General features: G+C 34.0%; 2 protein-coding genes across 3 annotated transcripts; one reads left to right on the plus strand and one right to left on the minus strand.

Annotated features, from left to right (window-relative positions):
* The first annotated feature begins 5,017 nt into the window (after positions 1–5,017).
* LOC112802500 (large ribosomal subunit protein eL15z) lies at positions 5,018–7,087 on the plus strand. Its single transcript, XM_029298179.2, has 4 exons — positions 5,018–5,190; positions 5,532–5,698; positions 6,359–6,556; positions 6,644–7,087. Exons 1-4 carry the CDS (start codon positions 5,187–5,189, stop codon positions 6,887–6,889), a joined length of 615 nt encoding a protein of 204 aa, XP_029154012.1. The 5' UTR covers positions 5,018–5,186; the 3' UTR covers positions 6,890–7,087.
* Positions 7,088–7,617: 530 nt separating this feature from the next.
* LOC112802486 (uncharacterized) lies at positions 7,618–11,583 on the minus strand. Of its 2 annotated transcripts, none has more exons than XM_025845728.3 (7): positions 11,217–11,583; positions 10,776–10,946; positions 9,653–9,817; positions 9,413–9,577; positions 8,664–8,798; positions 8,347–8,444; positions 7,618–8,033 (listed from the first exon to the last, which is right to left on the minus strand). In XM_025845728.3, the coding sequence occupies exons 1-7, from the start codon at positions 11,391–11,393 to the stop codon at positions 7,832–7,834; spliced, it is 1,113 nt and encodes a 370-aa protein (XP_025701513.1). In that variant the 5' UTR covers positions 11,394–11,583; the 3' UTR covers positions 7,618–7,831. The 2 variants fall into 2 exon arrangements, with proteins under 2 accessions (XP_025701513.1, XP_025701518.1); XM_025845733.3 differs by having other exon boundaries at positions 10,776–10,971; positions 11,217–11,569.
* Positions 11,584–14,510: the final 2,927 nt, after the last annotated feature.

Consider the following 14,510-nt stretch of genomic DNA (forward strand, 5'->3'; position numbering starts at 1 on the left):
GCTGGCCTCTCGGCCATGCCTGAACCTTTACCACTTATGTATTTTCAATGGTGGAGTTTCTACACACCATAGATTAAGGGTGTGGAGCTCTGCTGTACCTCAAGTTTTAATGCAATTACTACTATTTCTATTCAATTCTCTTTATTCCTATTCTAAGATATTCGTTGCACTTCAACTTGATGAATGTGATGATCTGTGACACTCATCATCATTCTCACCTATGAACGCACGTGATTGACAACCACTTCCGTTCTACCTTAGGCCGGGCGCATATCTCTTGGATTCCTTAATCAGAATCTTCGTGGTATAAGCTAGAATTGATGGCGGCATTCATGGGAATCCGGAAGGTCTAACCTTGTCTGTGGTATTCCGAGTAGGATTCTGGAATTGAATGACTGTGACGAGCTTCAAACTCCTGAAGGCTGGGCGTTAGTGACAGACGCAAAAGAATCAAGGGATTCTACTCCAACCTGATTGAGAACCGACAGATGATTAGCCGTGCTGTGACAGAGCATTTGGACCTTTTTCACTGAGAGGATGGGATGTAGCCATTGACAACGGTGATGCCCTACATATAGCTTGCCATGAAAAGGAGTAAGAAGGATTGAAGGAAGAAGTAGGAAAGTAGAAAAAGCAAGGGCACAGTATCTCCATACGCTTATCTGAAATTCCCACCATTAATTTACATAAGTATTTTTATCCCTTTATTTTATTTATCTTTTAAATATCTAATCCAATTACATTTGAATCTACCTGACTGGGATTTACAAGATGACCATAGCTTGCTTCATACCAACAATCTCCGTGGGATCGACCCTTACTCACGTAAGGTATTACTTGGACGACCTAGTGCACTTGCTGGTTAGTTGTGCGAAGTTGTAAACCATGGTATTGGCACCAGGTTTTTTTGGCGCCATTGTCAGGGAAAGAAAGAGCAATGAATTTTACAAAATACATAAACATATGAATCACAATTTCGTCCACCACCTCCCATCCAAAGATAATCGATCAGGAACAACTTCAAGCACCGACACCTGTACAATGTCCTGGGTAGAGAATAAATTATTTGCCCACTACCTTGAACCCAATCAATAATGTGCTTATATTGATCCTCATCATGCACCGATGTCCCTGGTATTTGTGTCAACGAAAAGTGCAGGGCCTGGTTCGGTATGTATTCCTCACACATGGTAGAGGGCTATGTATATGGTTGTACGGTAGGCTGAGTGGAAGGTTGTGCATATTCCTATGAGTATGGTGGATATGATATAACAGGCTGAGTGAAAGGTTGTTGATATTCTTCTGCATATGATGGGTATGAAATTTGTGGTGGGTATGCATATGGTTGTGGATGTGGTAGGCATGGATATGGTGGGTATGTATATGGTTGTGAATATGGTTGTTGTTCTTGCTGAGGTGGGTGTTGTTGCTGAGGTAGTTCCTCTTGTTGATGTGATTGCACTTGCTCTGATTGTTGGTCTTCATTGGCATGCTTGGAGAAACACAGGTGATCACCGAATTACGAACATACTAGTCCATGTACTGGTCAGATGGTTGGTAGTGGTCGACATATGCACCGGTCAATATGGATGCAGGACTATTTAACCATTGTGAGATCCATTCTTCGTGTTCCATACCCTTGTTCTTGTTTTTTGGACCTGTCAGCACTATGTTATGGGACGCGCCGAGTTTCATAGGTCCGACTGGCGGGTCTTGATGAAAGCCAAACTGTCTTCTGATCCTATCAGTGGGATGCTACTCCACAGCCTCAAAGTATATTAAAGGCACAGTCGCACTTTAGAGATCTGCACCATCGTTGATCTCAAATGGAATAACATGCGACGCAATCCGGTTGGGACCGTATGCGTCCCACACAAACTGTAAAAACATATCAAATCTCAAAGTTATAAATGCGCAATCATCAATTTAATTTAGCATAAGAAAAAGCATAAATGATGAAACACGTACCTAGTCCAGAGAAAGATCGTCCAACCTGCTCCTGACCTCCGCAGTTGTCCAATTTTTATACTGCTCCATAGCTGATTGATAATCATTGCACCTGACATATTGCAACAACCCGTATTTTTATAAAAATTCGGACATAACCTCCCCTAAAAGTGGACTTAACCACCTTTAATGATTCCTTCAATTCATAAATCATTTCAACCATCAATCACAATATCATCAAATTAAATCATAAATTATTCATAATATTAGTTACTACAGTAAAAATCACTAAATCCGTATCTTATCTAAATTATATCTGTGAGTGAGTGGAAAGCTAGTATCCATCGGTAGTGGTCCTATTGACGGCATTCGTATCCATGCCCATACAAGGAGCAACGGCAGAGCACCATTCATGTCCTTACAATCATACCTAGATGCCCAACATAAAGATCGATACGTTTGTGCAAGGCAAGGTGAACCCCAACTAAACTTATGAATCTGAGAAAACTCACGAAGTAACGGCAAATACTTCCAGTGCATAGGGATTTCAGACTTGTCACTAAATAACGTCATTCCAAATAGACACATTATGTGAAATTTTACATAAATTTTCTTACTTACTGGGTCAGTCAAATGTTGGCGCCACTTTAGGGTGCAGAACCATGCTAGCTTGATTCCGCTTCCTTTGTGGTTGTTCGGGCCAGGAGCACTACCAAATTGGTCATGCACCTATTCTCTAATCCACTTGTGTTGTGGTTAGTTGATCCAGTAACTGGCAAGCCGTGAGTTCGGAATCAAAAAATCATGGCGACGTCCTCCAAGGTAATCATGCACTCGCCATGTGGAAGATGAAACGTGTGCGTCTCAGGCCGCCACCTTTCAACCATTGCGTCTATAGTTGGACCGTGAGTCATGATCCTCCCAATCTAAGATATATGATAGAACCCACTCTCTCTTAGTTGTTCTTCTACCTAGCATCATATGAGTCTATTTGGTGTAATTGTCTCGTGTACAAATTTCTTAAACCCTGAAAACAAAAGTAATAACTAACAGTCAATAACCAGAACTAGTCAATAATTATTATTACTAAATTAATACTCGGTTTAGTAATAAATATAATTAATAATTACTAAAAATCCAAATAATTTATAATCATTAATTGAATTATTAATTATTAAGCACACAGTAAACATAAAAATTACTTACATATACAGGATGTTGAAGATATTTTGATATATGCTCGTCAGCACGTGTGATATCACGTTTTCACATTTTTATCTTTAACTCTACAGTAAAAAAAAAATATATACGACCGTTGCTTATATTTTTCTTTTTCCTTTTTTACTGAAAACATTAATAATTATAACTCTTAATCTATTTACTAAACACATATCCTAAATATTAATAATTATCCGATCTAAATTTGTTTCTATTTTTTTAAAATATATATTGCAAAAAAGCCTAAAATTAGTAAACATAGATAAAATTTAATAACAATAATTAAAATAAAAAAGGCTAACGGTATATATATTAATAATTAATAAGAATTCGGTTTTATTATTAATTTCTAAACGCACTACACAAATAAATTAACTAGAAATTCAAATTAATAAAAACTAAAACATCTAACATTTTATATAAAAAATTCTAAAAAGAAACCATATTTATTAAATAATAATCAAGGCTAAAAAATTATTTCCTAATTAAATAAATAATTCTGTTTTAAAATCAATTATTTTAAACAAAACTAAAATTGCTAAATAATTATGTTTTTTAATAAATTATTTAAAATATAACTAAAGTTATTAAAAAAGTGAATTTTCAAAAAAAAAGACTAAAATTGCTAAAACGGGCTGTTTTTTAAAAAAAATATATAAAATGAAACTAAAATTAATAAAATTTCTGTTTTTTTAAATTAATTAAACTAAAAGTAAAATTTATACTAACACAATTTATTAATACTATACACTAACAGAAATTTATTAACACTAACAACTAATACTACTATTATAACTACAACGAAAAAAATATATTTTTAAACTATTCGGCACTAACAATTAATTTATTTATCTACTTAACAAAAAATTAATTTAAAAAATTATATACTGTTTGTTTTTGGAATATTTAGTTCAAAAACATAAGATTAACTTTAACTAACTACTAATAAAACGTATAAAATACTAACTTTATTTATATATCATTAGCTGGCGCTTTTTTTTTTTTTTGTTATAGGATAAGAAAAATCCAACTTTCAGAACTTTATTTTTCAAATGGAATGAGAATGAGGATGGAGATTCGACTGAAGAAGAAAGAATGAAGGAAGAAGGGAGTTGGCGTTTGGATTGACATGCAGCAAGAGAGAGGAAGTTGCCAAGTGTCGTCCATGCAGAATAAAACGTCGGCTATATTTTGTTCAATACGTCAGTGACGTTTTCCTTCATAACGGCACCGATGTTTTCATCACGGCTCCCATAACACCGTTAATCATGCATGCTAGCTCATTTTGGTGGGTAACACTAATATTAAAAACAATATTGACCCAATATTAAAAATAAAAAGTTCAAAAACTCTCTATAATTTTAAATTATTTTTTGATTTAATAAATCACAGCACATCTAAATTTTATAAGTAAAAAGTTTTGTAATTCAAAAGTTTTAAATTATTTTTGATAAATTTTAAATTTTAATTTTTTATATTAATAAATTATATCAATTCTTACTTTTTAAATTCATCTAAATTATACTATAAATAATTTTATTTTAAGAGATTATATTTTATACCTCCAACTACTTATATTTTGTTTATAGTGGAATACACATATATCATGTACATTATTTTGAATTTAGAGTTTTAGATTTATAATCACATAAAATTTAGTATATATCTTATTTGTATTCGAGATACTTTTTAAAAAAATATAACATATTTCGGTTACAGTACAAAAAATGATGTAATAGGAGATAAAGAGTAAATATTCACTAAATTACATATTAATTTATTTATTCGAAAAAAAAATCCAATGATCGAATTATTGTAGGTATTTATAAACAAAACATTTAGGGCTTATTTCCTTGCGACGGGAAAAACATTAAATTAAAAATTAATAAATAAAAGGGCTCAGAATTCGCTTCACTGTAGCTGGCCCTGTCTATAAAATGTTCGAGCAGCACCCTCAGTTACATTTCAAACCCTAAAGAACCACCTTCCTTCACTGCGACTGCGGGTGTTCCTCCGCCACCATGGGTATTCTCTCTCTCTCTCCGCTGTTGTGTTCTTACGATTCAACGACCATTTCGCATTGATGCCCTCGTGACGTTTTAGTCTATTCTCATTGTTAATATTGGCATGCATGATGTTTAGTTTTCATGGAAATTGTTTCCATAGTGATGGACATTGGTATATCATATAGCTTGAGATATTTCGGTTTCAGATGATAACAGTCTGTTCCACTTGTTTGTGCTTTCGATTTCCTTGACCGCAGTGTGCCTAGCATTTTATTTGTATCTGTGAGAGAAATTAATGGTTGTTATATGATTTGGTATTTATCTTGCGTTGTGTTGTGTTGGGTATGAATACTTGAATAGGTGCTTATAAGTATGTTTCGGAGCTCTGGCGCAAGAAGCAATCGGATGTAATGAGATTCTTGCAGAGGGTAAGGTGCTGGGAGTATCGTCAGCAGCCTTCCATTGTCCGTGTCACTAGGCCAACCCGCCCCGACAAGGCTCGTCGCTTGGGTTACAAGGCCAAACAGGTCTATTTCCGTTTATGTGATGGTTTTATTGCGTATTGCACTATTTATGTTGTGTTTTTCTTTGCTAGAATTTATCTTGAAGTGTGCCAACAATCAATTACCAAGTAATAGGAATGATAAATTCTTTCGTCGTTCTTATTTTTACTTGTTTAGGAGTTAGGAGTAAGTGACATAGTTGTTTGATTGAGTGACCTTTGTGTATTTTACCATGATTATGATGAGATGCTGGTTATGCGGTGTCCTGAAGCATATGCATTTCCCCCTTGTGGGATTTTTCATGTGCAATGATTGGATGCTTCCTGAGACCAGCTATAGTGAAATTCAGAGTCGGTCAATACCAGGCATTCTTTTTCCCTTAATACAGAATTTGCATTTGTCAAGATCCGACACATTTTTTGTTACTGCAATAATATATATTGTTTATGAGATCTTGAAATACATTGGGGGTTAAGCGGGTGTTTTGATTCATATGCAATCTCTCTTGTAGAGTTGCATATATGCAACAATTAGACTCTTTGTGAGCCAAGCTATAGCAAACTAAGCAGCCAATCATCTGACCAAGCAAATTTCTTTATTACAAAATTTGCTTTTGTCAAGATCTGGCACAATGCCTATGCATTCGATACTATCTAATTTTGACTGTCTTTTGTAATATTCCAGGGATATGTGGTTTACCGTGTTCGTGTGCGAAGGGGTGGCCGCAAGAGACCTGTTCCAAAGGGTATTGTTTATGGCAAGCCCACGAACCAGGGTGTTACTCAACTGAAATTTCAGCGAAGCAAGAGGTCTGTTGCTGAGGAGAGGGCTGGACGGAAGCTAGGTGGCCTCAGGGTCCTCAATTCTTACTGGGTGAATGAGGTTTGTTAATTTCTCACATTTTTTAAGTGAGACATGATTATACACCAGTCTTGTTCATCACATAGTGCAATTGTTTCATGCTTACAGGACTCGACATACAAATACTTCGAGATCATTATGGTGGATGTTGCGCACGCAGCTATTAGAAATGATCCAAGGATCAATTGGCTCTGCAATCCGGTCCATAAACACAGGGAACTTTGCGGCCTCACCTCTGCTGGGAAGTCTAACAGGGGTTTACGTGGCAAGGGACATCTTTACCACAAAAATCGTCCTTCCCGCAGGGCAACCTGGAAGAGAAACAATACCCTTTCCCTCCGCCGTTACCGTTGATTTCACTTGTTATTTTATGGTGCTTCATTACTTTTTGGAATGCATTATATGTTGATGGTGTTTTTATGACTTGGATATTGATGAGTTTTGAACCAGTAGGTCATCTTTCTCCGGAACCTCATTAGTGTTAAAGTAGTGGAGACCAATATTGTAAGTTTTGTTATATGCCAGAAAATTTTTCTTGTGTTGCTTTCGTAAGTTCTTTCTCATGGGAAATCTCGTGCTATGGTAATTTTGGGGTATGTACTAGACTTGTAATTTTAAGTCATGGAATTTAGATTCACGTTAGAACAAGAGATGAATGTAAACAATGAAATAAAGCGCCTTTTAATGAATGCAGGAAAAAAGAATAATTTATCCAACTGCACTGAATGAAATTATTGCAGGCGAGCTTTCACTACTAGTAAGCCGAAGTTGATCATTTGCAAGTTTCATGATTTAGATTGATGCTAAAACTTTGAAATCTTAAAAAGTCAAATATCGTATGTAAATATGTAATTGAGAGGCCAAGTAACTCGGATTTTTGCGGATTTAAGAGCCATGTATAGACATTACTACATTAGAAGCCACACTATATCCCGGAAATTATCAAAGTAATGAGAACAGAAAATGTACCAGACTAATAAAAGGACTTTTTTCTCTCTAGCGGCTGAGTTTTCAGCGGTAATTGATTTGGATGATCTGAATCCAGTATATTGCACAATCAATTATATTAACCTACAATTATATGAGTAAATAAAATCCAATAATATCTGTTGGCCAAAGAAGCCCACTATTTCTGAAACAATATATAGTCAATTAACATTTCAGTTTTCCTGAAAGTATATTGCATGAGCTACGAGCTAAATTTCGCAAAGTACTAAAACATAGCATCTGGGTGGAAGGAATGTAATATTCACAAAGTATTCAAGTACTTCTATTTACGTAGTGATAATAGACATATCAATTTTTAATCTCATCCATAACTTCCTCAATAGTAACAAATCTTCCATATTCTATAGAGAGCTGTGCTGCAACTCCCATTGCAACAGATATCAATCCATCTTGCAAATCTACAGCAGGACCCTTTTCACCTTTGGTCCTTATTGCAGTTAAGAAGTTAAGGTGTTCCAGATAGCTGGACCCATGGTGCAACCCATCATATCTGTAGATGCATACAAAATACATGAATAAATGATTATATTCACAGATGATAGCTCATGATCATATACATCAGCAACAATTACAAAGTGATATCCCACTTGGATCAAACTACATTAAAGTGCTTTGTCTTAAATTATATCTTTGTTTAGCTCAATTATATTAAAAAATCTTAATTTCTTCCTAGACTTTGTTGGGTCTCCCTCTATGTATATAGCTATAGAACTATACTCCAACTGATCCATTAAATTCATTTAAGCAACTTAAATCTTATACTGATAATGATGAACTAGTTAACAGATAGAGAAGCCACCAACTTTATTCTGGGATCTTCAGCCTTTAAAGTCTGAACACCATCTCTCCCTGCTTGACGTGTACCAAAGCGCACGATACTTTCAGGAACATAAGCCTCTCCCTGTTAAAAATATTTTGAATTCAGATGCAAAGAATACTAATAACCATCTTGACATGAATAATGGATGAAACTTTCTTTTCTAGCCTTAAATGAACTATATCAGTGAAAGAGATCAAACTGCAGCATAATTGATTGGCTTCAAACAGTCAAATTTGTTGTTGTCTTAAGCAGGTTACCATAAATTAAGTACATTAAGTGGTGAAAGGAAGAGTAATTTACCTTTCCAACATCACCAACAACAGATATTTCTTGCTCATTTTTACTTCCTTCAGCAAACATACAAAGATCAAGCATTCCTCTAGAACCATTATCAAATTCGACAATAACATAAGCATTGTCAATGATATCTGGCACCTGTCCAAAATAATTTTTTTCAAGTAATTACAATATAAAAGGACATTGCATGAAGCAAAAACCTGATGCTAATTGCAGTTTTTAAAACACAATCACATCATTCAGTTGGAAGTTAGAACTGTGACAATAAGAACTTAAGTTCTTAAATCTGAACCTGGTAAAACAAAATATATCTCAACATAGCAAAAAACCAGTCAGCAGTATTTTACCAACAAAGAAAAAACACCAGGGAACTTCAACTCTGTTTAATCAAGGCTTCATGTTAATCACATATTTAATCACTAATGTCTCTCTAACATACCTGCCATGGGTGCATAAGATTAGAATATTTCAATTTAGCATTCTCTCAGATTATTACATTCATTATTCAGAAAGACTTTTGCTCAGTCCTATAAAAAGGTTATCTATTATACATTTAGTTCACTATCATTTGAAAACTTTAATTTGTTCAATATATCATGGAACTTAAGCCAGCTTAGTGCAATTTCTATTTCTGGATTGAAGAATGATTTTAGATATTATAATAAGTCAGTAGTAGTAAATCATATAGGCCACTAATAATATTGTGATTAAAAGTTTGGTATCACTGTAACTAAATGCAGCATCAGATCTACCTTCCCATCATATATTTCATCCTTGTGATTAACATCAATAGCTCCAGAAGCCATCACACGAACAGGATTTGCACCAACAAACAGCCTCATCAAATCGAAGAAGTGGCAACACTTCTCTACTAGAGTTCCCCCAGAGTTAATATTGAACCGATTCCAATTGTTCACCTATGATCAGTATCAGCATTTCAGCTTACTTGCTATGAAAACCAAAACATATAGTCTTAGTTCTAAAAGACTAACCTTCACCAAGAAAGGGAAACGGTGCTCCCGAATTGCTACCATTCTGACCTGTCCAAGGCTTCCTTCCTTAACTATTTCTATCAATTTTGCAACAGGTGGCATGTATCTATATTCCAAGCCAACTTGTACCAATATATCTGGTCTCTTTCTAGCAGCTTCAACAACCTAATCCAAAGACATAGGAAAACAGATTAGTGCATTTCCAAATAATCAAAGGAAATATAAACAGCATTATTTAACATCTGCAACTAATGCTTCAAATCATCATCAAAAGATGCATCGTACCACATACGGAAATGATATACCCTCCTACACTCCATCCTAATTATTCTCCTAATTTCTAAACAAGGTAAAAAGTTAAATGTACTTAGTCTCTTGAAAACATAAAATACACTCACTATCTTCAATTCGAAACCAGGGTGACAATTTAGGAGTATGTATCATCATTTATCCAAATATTCTGCGTGTTGAATTTAGAGAGATGAGAATGCTAGTTGTATTACACCGTAACCATGGCATCTACTCATTTGCCAAAGGAAAAATGTTTACGACATTTATGTAGCATGCTTCATTGGTTTACATACTACTACAATTTATATCAAAACTCTGCTACCAATAATTCTAACTTCAACGGTAAAAGTATAGTTGATATCTCCGATTTTGATTGAGAGACCAACCAAGAAGATAACAATCTACAAAATATTTTTTTTACTAGTCTGTCCTTAATGTAAAAGTACATTAAAAGAGTAAAGCTTCTTTCTGGTTTTCAAGATTCTCGCAATTGTTTTGAATTGGTCATCAAGATTTTAAAAATATCAATTTGATCCCTAAAGTTACACTTTGTGATTCACTTTGATCTTTCTGTCAATGAGCATTACTAAATGTGAGGGGCGTCACTTTGTACCTTCTGTATCACAAAGTGACACATAATCACCGTTAGTGAAGTACTTCAATGCAAAGATCAAATTGAATAGAGGAGTGTAACTTCAAGGACTAAATTGCTATTTCAATATCTCGAGGACCAATTTGAATCTTCGGGTCTAGGACCAGATTGAACCTTTACTCATAATCATAACCCAGTTGACCTGTTAGCAGAGACAAATCCATAGAGTGAAGACCAAACCTCTTTGCAGTGAGAGACAGTGGTGCACAGTGGCTTTTCTACAAGTACATGATGGGGTTTAGGATAATTGATTATGTCCATTAGAATTCTGTAATGGGTCATGTTAGGTGTGGATACCACCAATACATCACACAGTTCACTTTCCAACAACTCCTTGTGACCTGAGAAAACCTTCACAGCTTTCAATGTCATTCACCTTATAAACAGCAAAATAAGATTCATGAAGAGTTGATTTTTCAAGATAATTGCAGCAAGAAATTTTCAAACGGAACTTCATACAATAAATTTCACCATTCGAAGTAAAGATATTATTATTAATATTATCACCAGTGTCCAAGTTTATCAAAAAGAATTCCTCAGCTGGTAAGATTTTTATGCTTTGGGACCTAAACTTGTAAACCCTAAAAATGATGAACAATTCAAAAGAATGATTGATGATACCTTGAGAGGCCAACTAAAGGAATGTGCTAATTCAAGGGAGAGTTGCTGCGACGGAACATGAGGATCAGCAACCGCCACAACCGCCACGCCTTCGCCGCGAAGATGGTGTAAGTTCATCAGATGCTCCCTTCCCATCATTCCCACACCTATGATCCCATACTTCACTATAGCAGCCATGGATTCTGAATTTCTGAAACCACTAACTGTTCCGAAAACTAAAAACTTCACATCTAAGTTGTTGTTTATGGAGTGAGTAATCTGACAGTCATAAAGGAGACATGGAAATTGAAATCCATTTATTGGTTGTTCGGTATCCGACAATATTACAAGTCAGCATTAACCAACTGTTTGACATCTTTCAGGTAGCGTTTGGTTACTGAGACATAGACACTGAGATATAGACACAGTGGTACACGGTGACATATGTCTGCTGTTTGGTTTGGTGAGACACAGATTTTCAAAGGACAAGGGAGGACACGGATGGACACGGAGACACTAAATTTGTGTACCTCCAATTTGGTGAGACACTGAGACACAACTTGTGAGACACTAATTTTTTACTCTTTTACCCTTATTGAGTTTTTAAAATTTGTCTTCTTATCTTCCCAAATCTTTTTTTTTCTCTTTCTCTTTTAGATTCTACAACTAAATTTACTTTTCTAGTTTTTTTCAAAAAAAATTTGTACATTTAATTTTTTTTATTTATTTAAATTTTGATTAATCTTTGATAAATTCTGAACTTTAATTTTCTATTTTTTTCAAGAATAATTATATATTTAATATTTAAATGATAATTTAAGATGGTATTAGAAGAAATAAAAAATTATTAGAAGAAATAAAAATTTAATGGTGATGGCATGCATTGTTTGGGATAATAGGTGTATTGTAATGGTGGTAAAATTTATGGTTGAATGAAGGATAATTCAGTCTTTTTTAAATATATGTGTCTTGTTTCTTATTTTTGCCAAACACAATACATAGACACAAATATTTTATGTCCATGTCTTTAATGTCTGTGTCTCTGTGTCTATGTCTCATCAAATACATCAACCAAACGGAGCCTCACAGCAGGGTTTACATGGCTCGGTCTGGTATGAAGACTTATCCGGATCTGAAGCATTTTTGTACATATTGGTCTGGACTTGAAGTGGCTTGAATTTAATTTGGTAAAAAAAAAAAAAACATTCAGAAGAATACTTCAATCGAATTCGAATCATATTTCGGGTTACATATTTTAAAATTATTGTTTTGTGTTTAAGAATTAAAAAGTATAAAATTTTAGACTAATATATAATATTTTATATTATTTGTATGAGATTTATAAATTTAATGTTATTAGTATTAATTTATGATTATGCTTTAATTTTAAAATTTAGTTAGTATTTATTATATTTTTTTAAGTAAATTTTGTCATATAAAATAATTGTTAGAGATTTTGAACTTTTCTCATACTAGCATTCAAGAAGATAATACTTTTTGTCTTATATTTGTGTTTTCTAACCAATATTGTTTAAAATTAATTATAAATTAATCTATTTATTTTTAATAAAAATAATTGTTAAACTAGGAAAGAAATACTAATGCGAAGTTTTGCAATACCACAACTCGACAAGTAAACCATATCGTATCAAGTAATACCACGGAAGTAGGTTATCGTTTTGATGAGAATTAATAGATTGGACATGCAAGAGTTAATCAATTATTCTAATTACACAATAGCAAATTAGAATTTTAGAAATATCCTGTAACACAACAGAGAGTAAACTGAAGGAAAATTGTAAATAGTTAAAGAAGTAGTACGAATAAAGAAACATTAAGGTTTCGGACATGTTTAAAACTTCAGAAAGAATACTTTTCACTATCTACTTTAATTATGCAAAGATATATCTTACAACGAACCCTAATTAATAAAATCTCAATTTCTTAGTAATCCGATTTCTCTTAACTTAACAAACTGTCAATTTCTTGATCAATTAATTATGATAAGAGATGAAGCACATATACTGATCAAAAACCACACAATTCTCAATACTTAAACCTAGTTGATTTAATGTCACCTATCAAGTCAAGTTCAAAACTTAAAGAATTGAGAGAAGAGTTTTCAAGTTTAATTCTAACAAACAACTTTTTCAAGATGAATATAGAATTCAATTCAGATTTAAACTATTTTCCAATAGATTTAAACCCTTGTGATGAAGAACGAAAATTTAATTCTTAAAAAAATATCAATACATTAATCAAAAGTAGAAAAGTAATAACATTAGCCCATAATAACAAACAAATCTTTTAGCATTAACAAAGGAGATTAGTTGCTCTTAGTACAAAAACAAAAGCTCTGAATTGTGAAAATGGCCGGAAGAAGAGAGCCACCTGAGTATCTCTCCCCTTTAAAATACTAACCCTAATTTAAGATTAAAAAAATTAAAATTAAAACAGAATCAAATCTAAATTAATTAATATTTTTCAAATAGTTTTTCATCCCAAGTTAAATTGTAAATAATTATCATCAATGCTTCAAATCATGGACCTTGTGCTCAAGCTTTAATCATTAACTCAAGTGCTTTAAAGAATTAGAGATTAAGAGAGATTTAGCAAGGAGTCACAAGTCTTCGGAGTGGCCTATGATAGTGTGTGAGGCGCATGAAACCTTAAGTAAAGTGCAAGCCCAACAAAGAAGAATTGGAGGTCTCTGTTTAGTAGTGTGAAGCGCACCAAGCTACATGTGAGGTGTATGGTGTGTTGCGTGAAGTACACCAACACATGCGTGAAGCGCAAGCTTGGAGGGCAGCCACTGGAGGTGAGGTTGGAGCCTGCGCAAGGTGTATAGAGGAGTACGTAAAGCGCATGGGATGATAGTGCCCCCTAGGAGAGTGCTTGGATGCTGCGTGAGGCGCATGTGGGGCTGGCGATGGAGGATACTTGGAGGCTTGGTTGTCTTTGGAGGCTTTGTGATGAACAAAACTCCTCTGCTTAGCTTGTTCTATCTTTGTCTTGCTTGTTGCTCTTGCTTGTTTCTCTTCTTTTTTGTTTGTGCTTGATTTCTTTCAAGATTTCCTGTAACAAAAGAAATTCACACACTCAAGATAATATGTACTAAACCATGAATTGATTACTTAAAATAACAAGAATCATTAGTTTATGTACTGAAATAAAGAAGAAAAAGCTACTAAAGATGTGGATGCATCAGATACAAAGATGCATGAAATTATGATTAAAGGCATGATTTTTACACGGTTTTTATCCGATATAATTGTGGCCCAAATGTGTATAAATTTCATCGCGTCTAGAGTCGCG

Source organism: Arachis hypogaea, chromosome 1, assembly GCF_003086295.3.
Source record: "Arachis hypogaea cultivar Tifrunner chromosome 1, arahy.Tifrunner.gnm2.J5K5, whole genome shotgun sequence".
Taxonomy (NCBI): domain Eukaryota; kingdom Viridiplantae; phylum Streptophyta; class Magnoliopsida; order Fabales; family Fabaceae; genus Arachis; species Arachis hypogaea.

Excerpts from the sequence above, each read along its gene's own strand:
- LOC112802500 (XM_029298179.2), top strand. Across the intron at positions 5,699-6,358 it reads TGGGTTACAAGGCCAAACAG|GGATATGTGGTTTACCGTGT; the intron begins GTCTATTTCCGT and ends GTAATATTCCAG. Across the intron at positions 6,557-6,643 it reads ATTCTTACTGGGTGAATGAG|GACTCGACATACAAATACTT; the intron begins GTTTGTTAATTT and ends TCATGCTTACAG.
- LOC112802486 (XM_025845728.3), bottom strand. The coding sequence starts at position 11,393 with ATGGCTGCTATAGTGAAGTATGGGATCATAGGTGTGGGAATGATGGGA. Across the intron at positions 8,799-9,412 it reads ATGAAATATATGATGGGAAG|GTGCCAGATATCATTGACAA; the intron begins GTAGATCTGATG and ends TATTTTGGACAG. Across the intron at positions 8,445-8,663 it reads TTGTTGGTGATGTTGGAAAG|GGAGAGGCTTATGTTCCTGA; the intron begins GTAAATTACTCT and ends TATTTTTAACAG.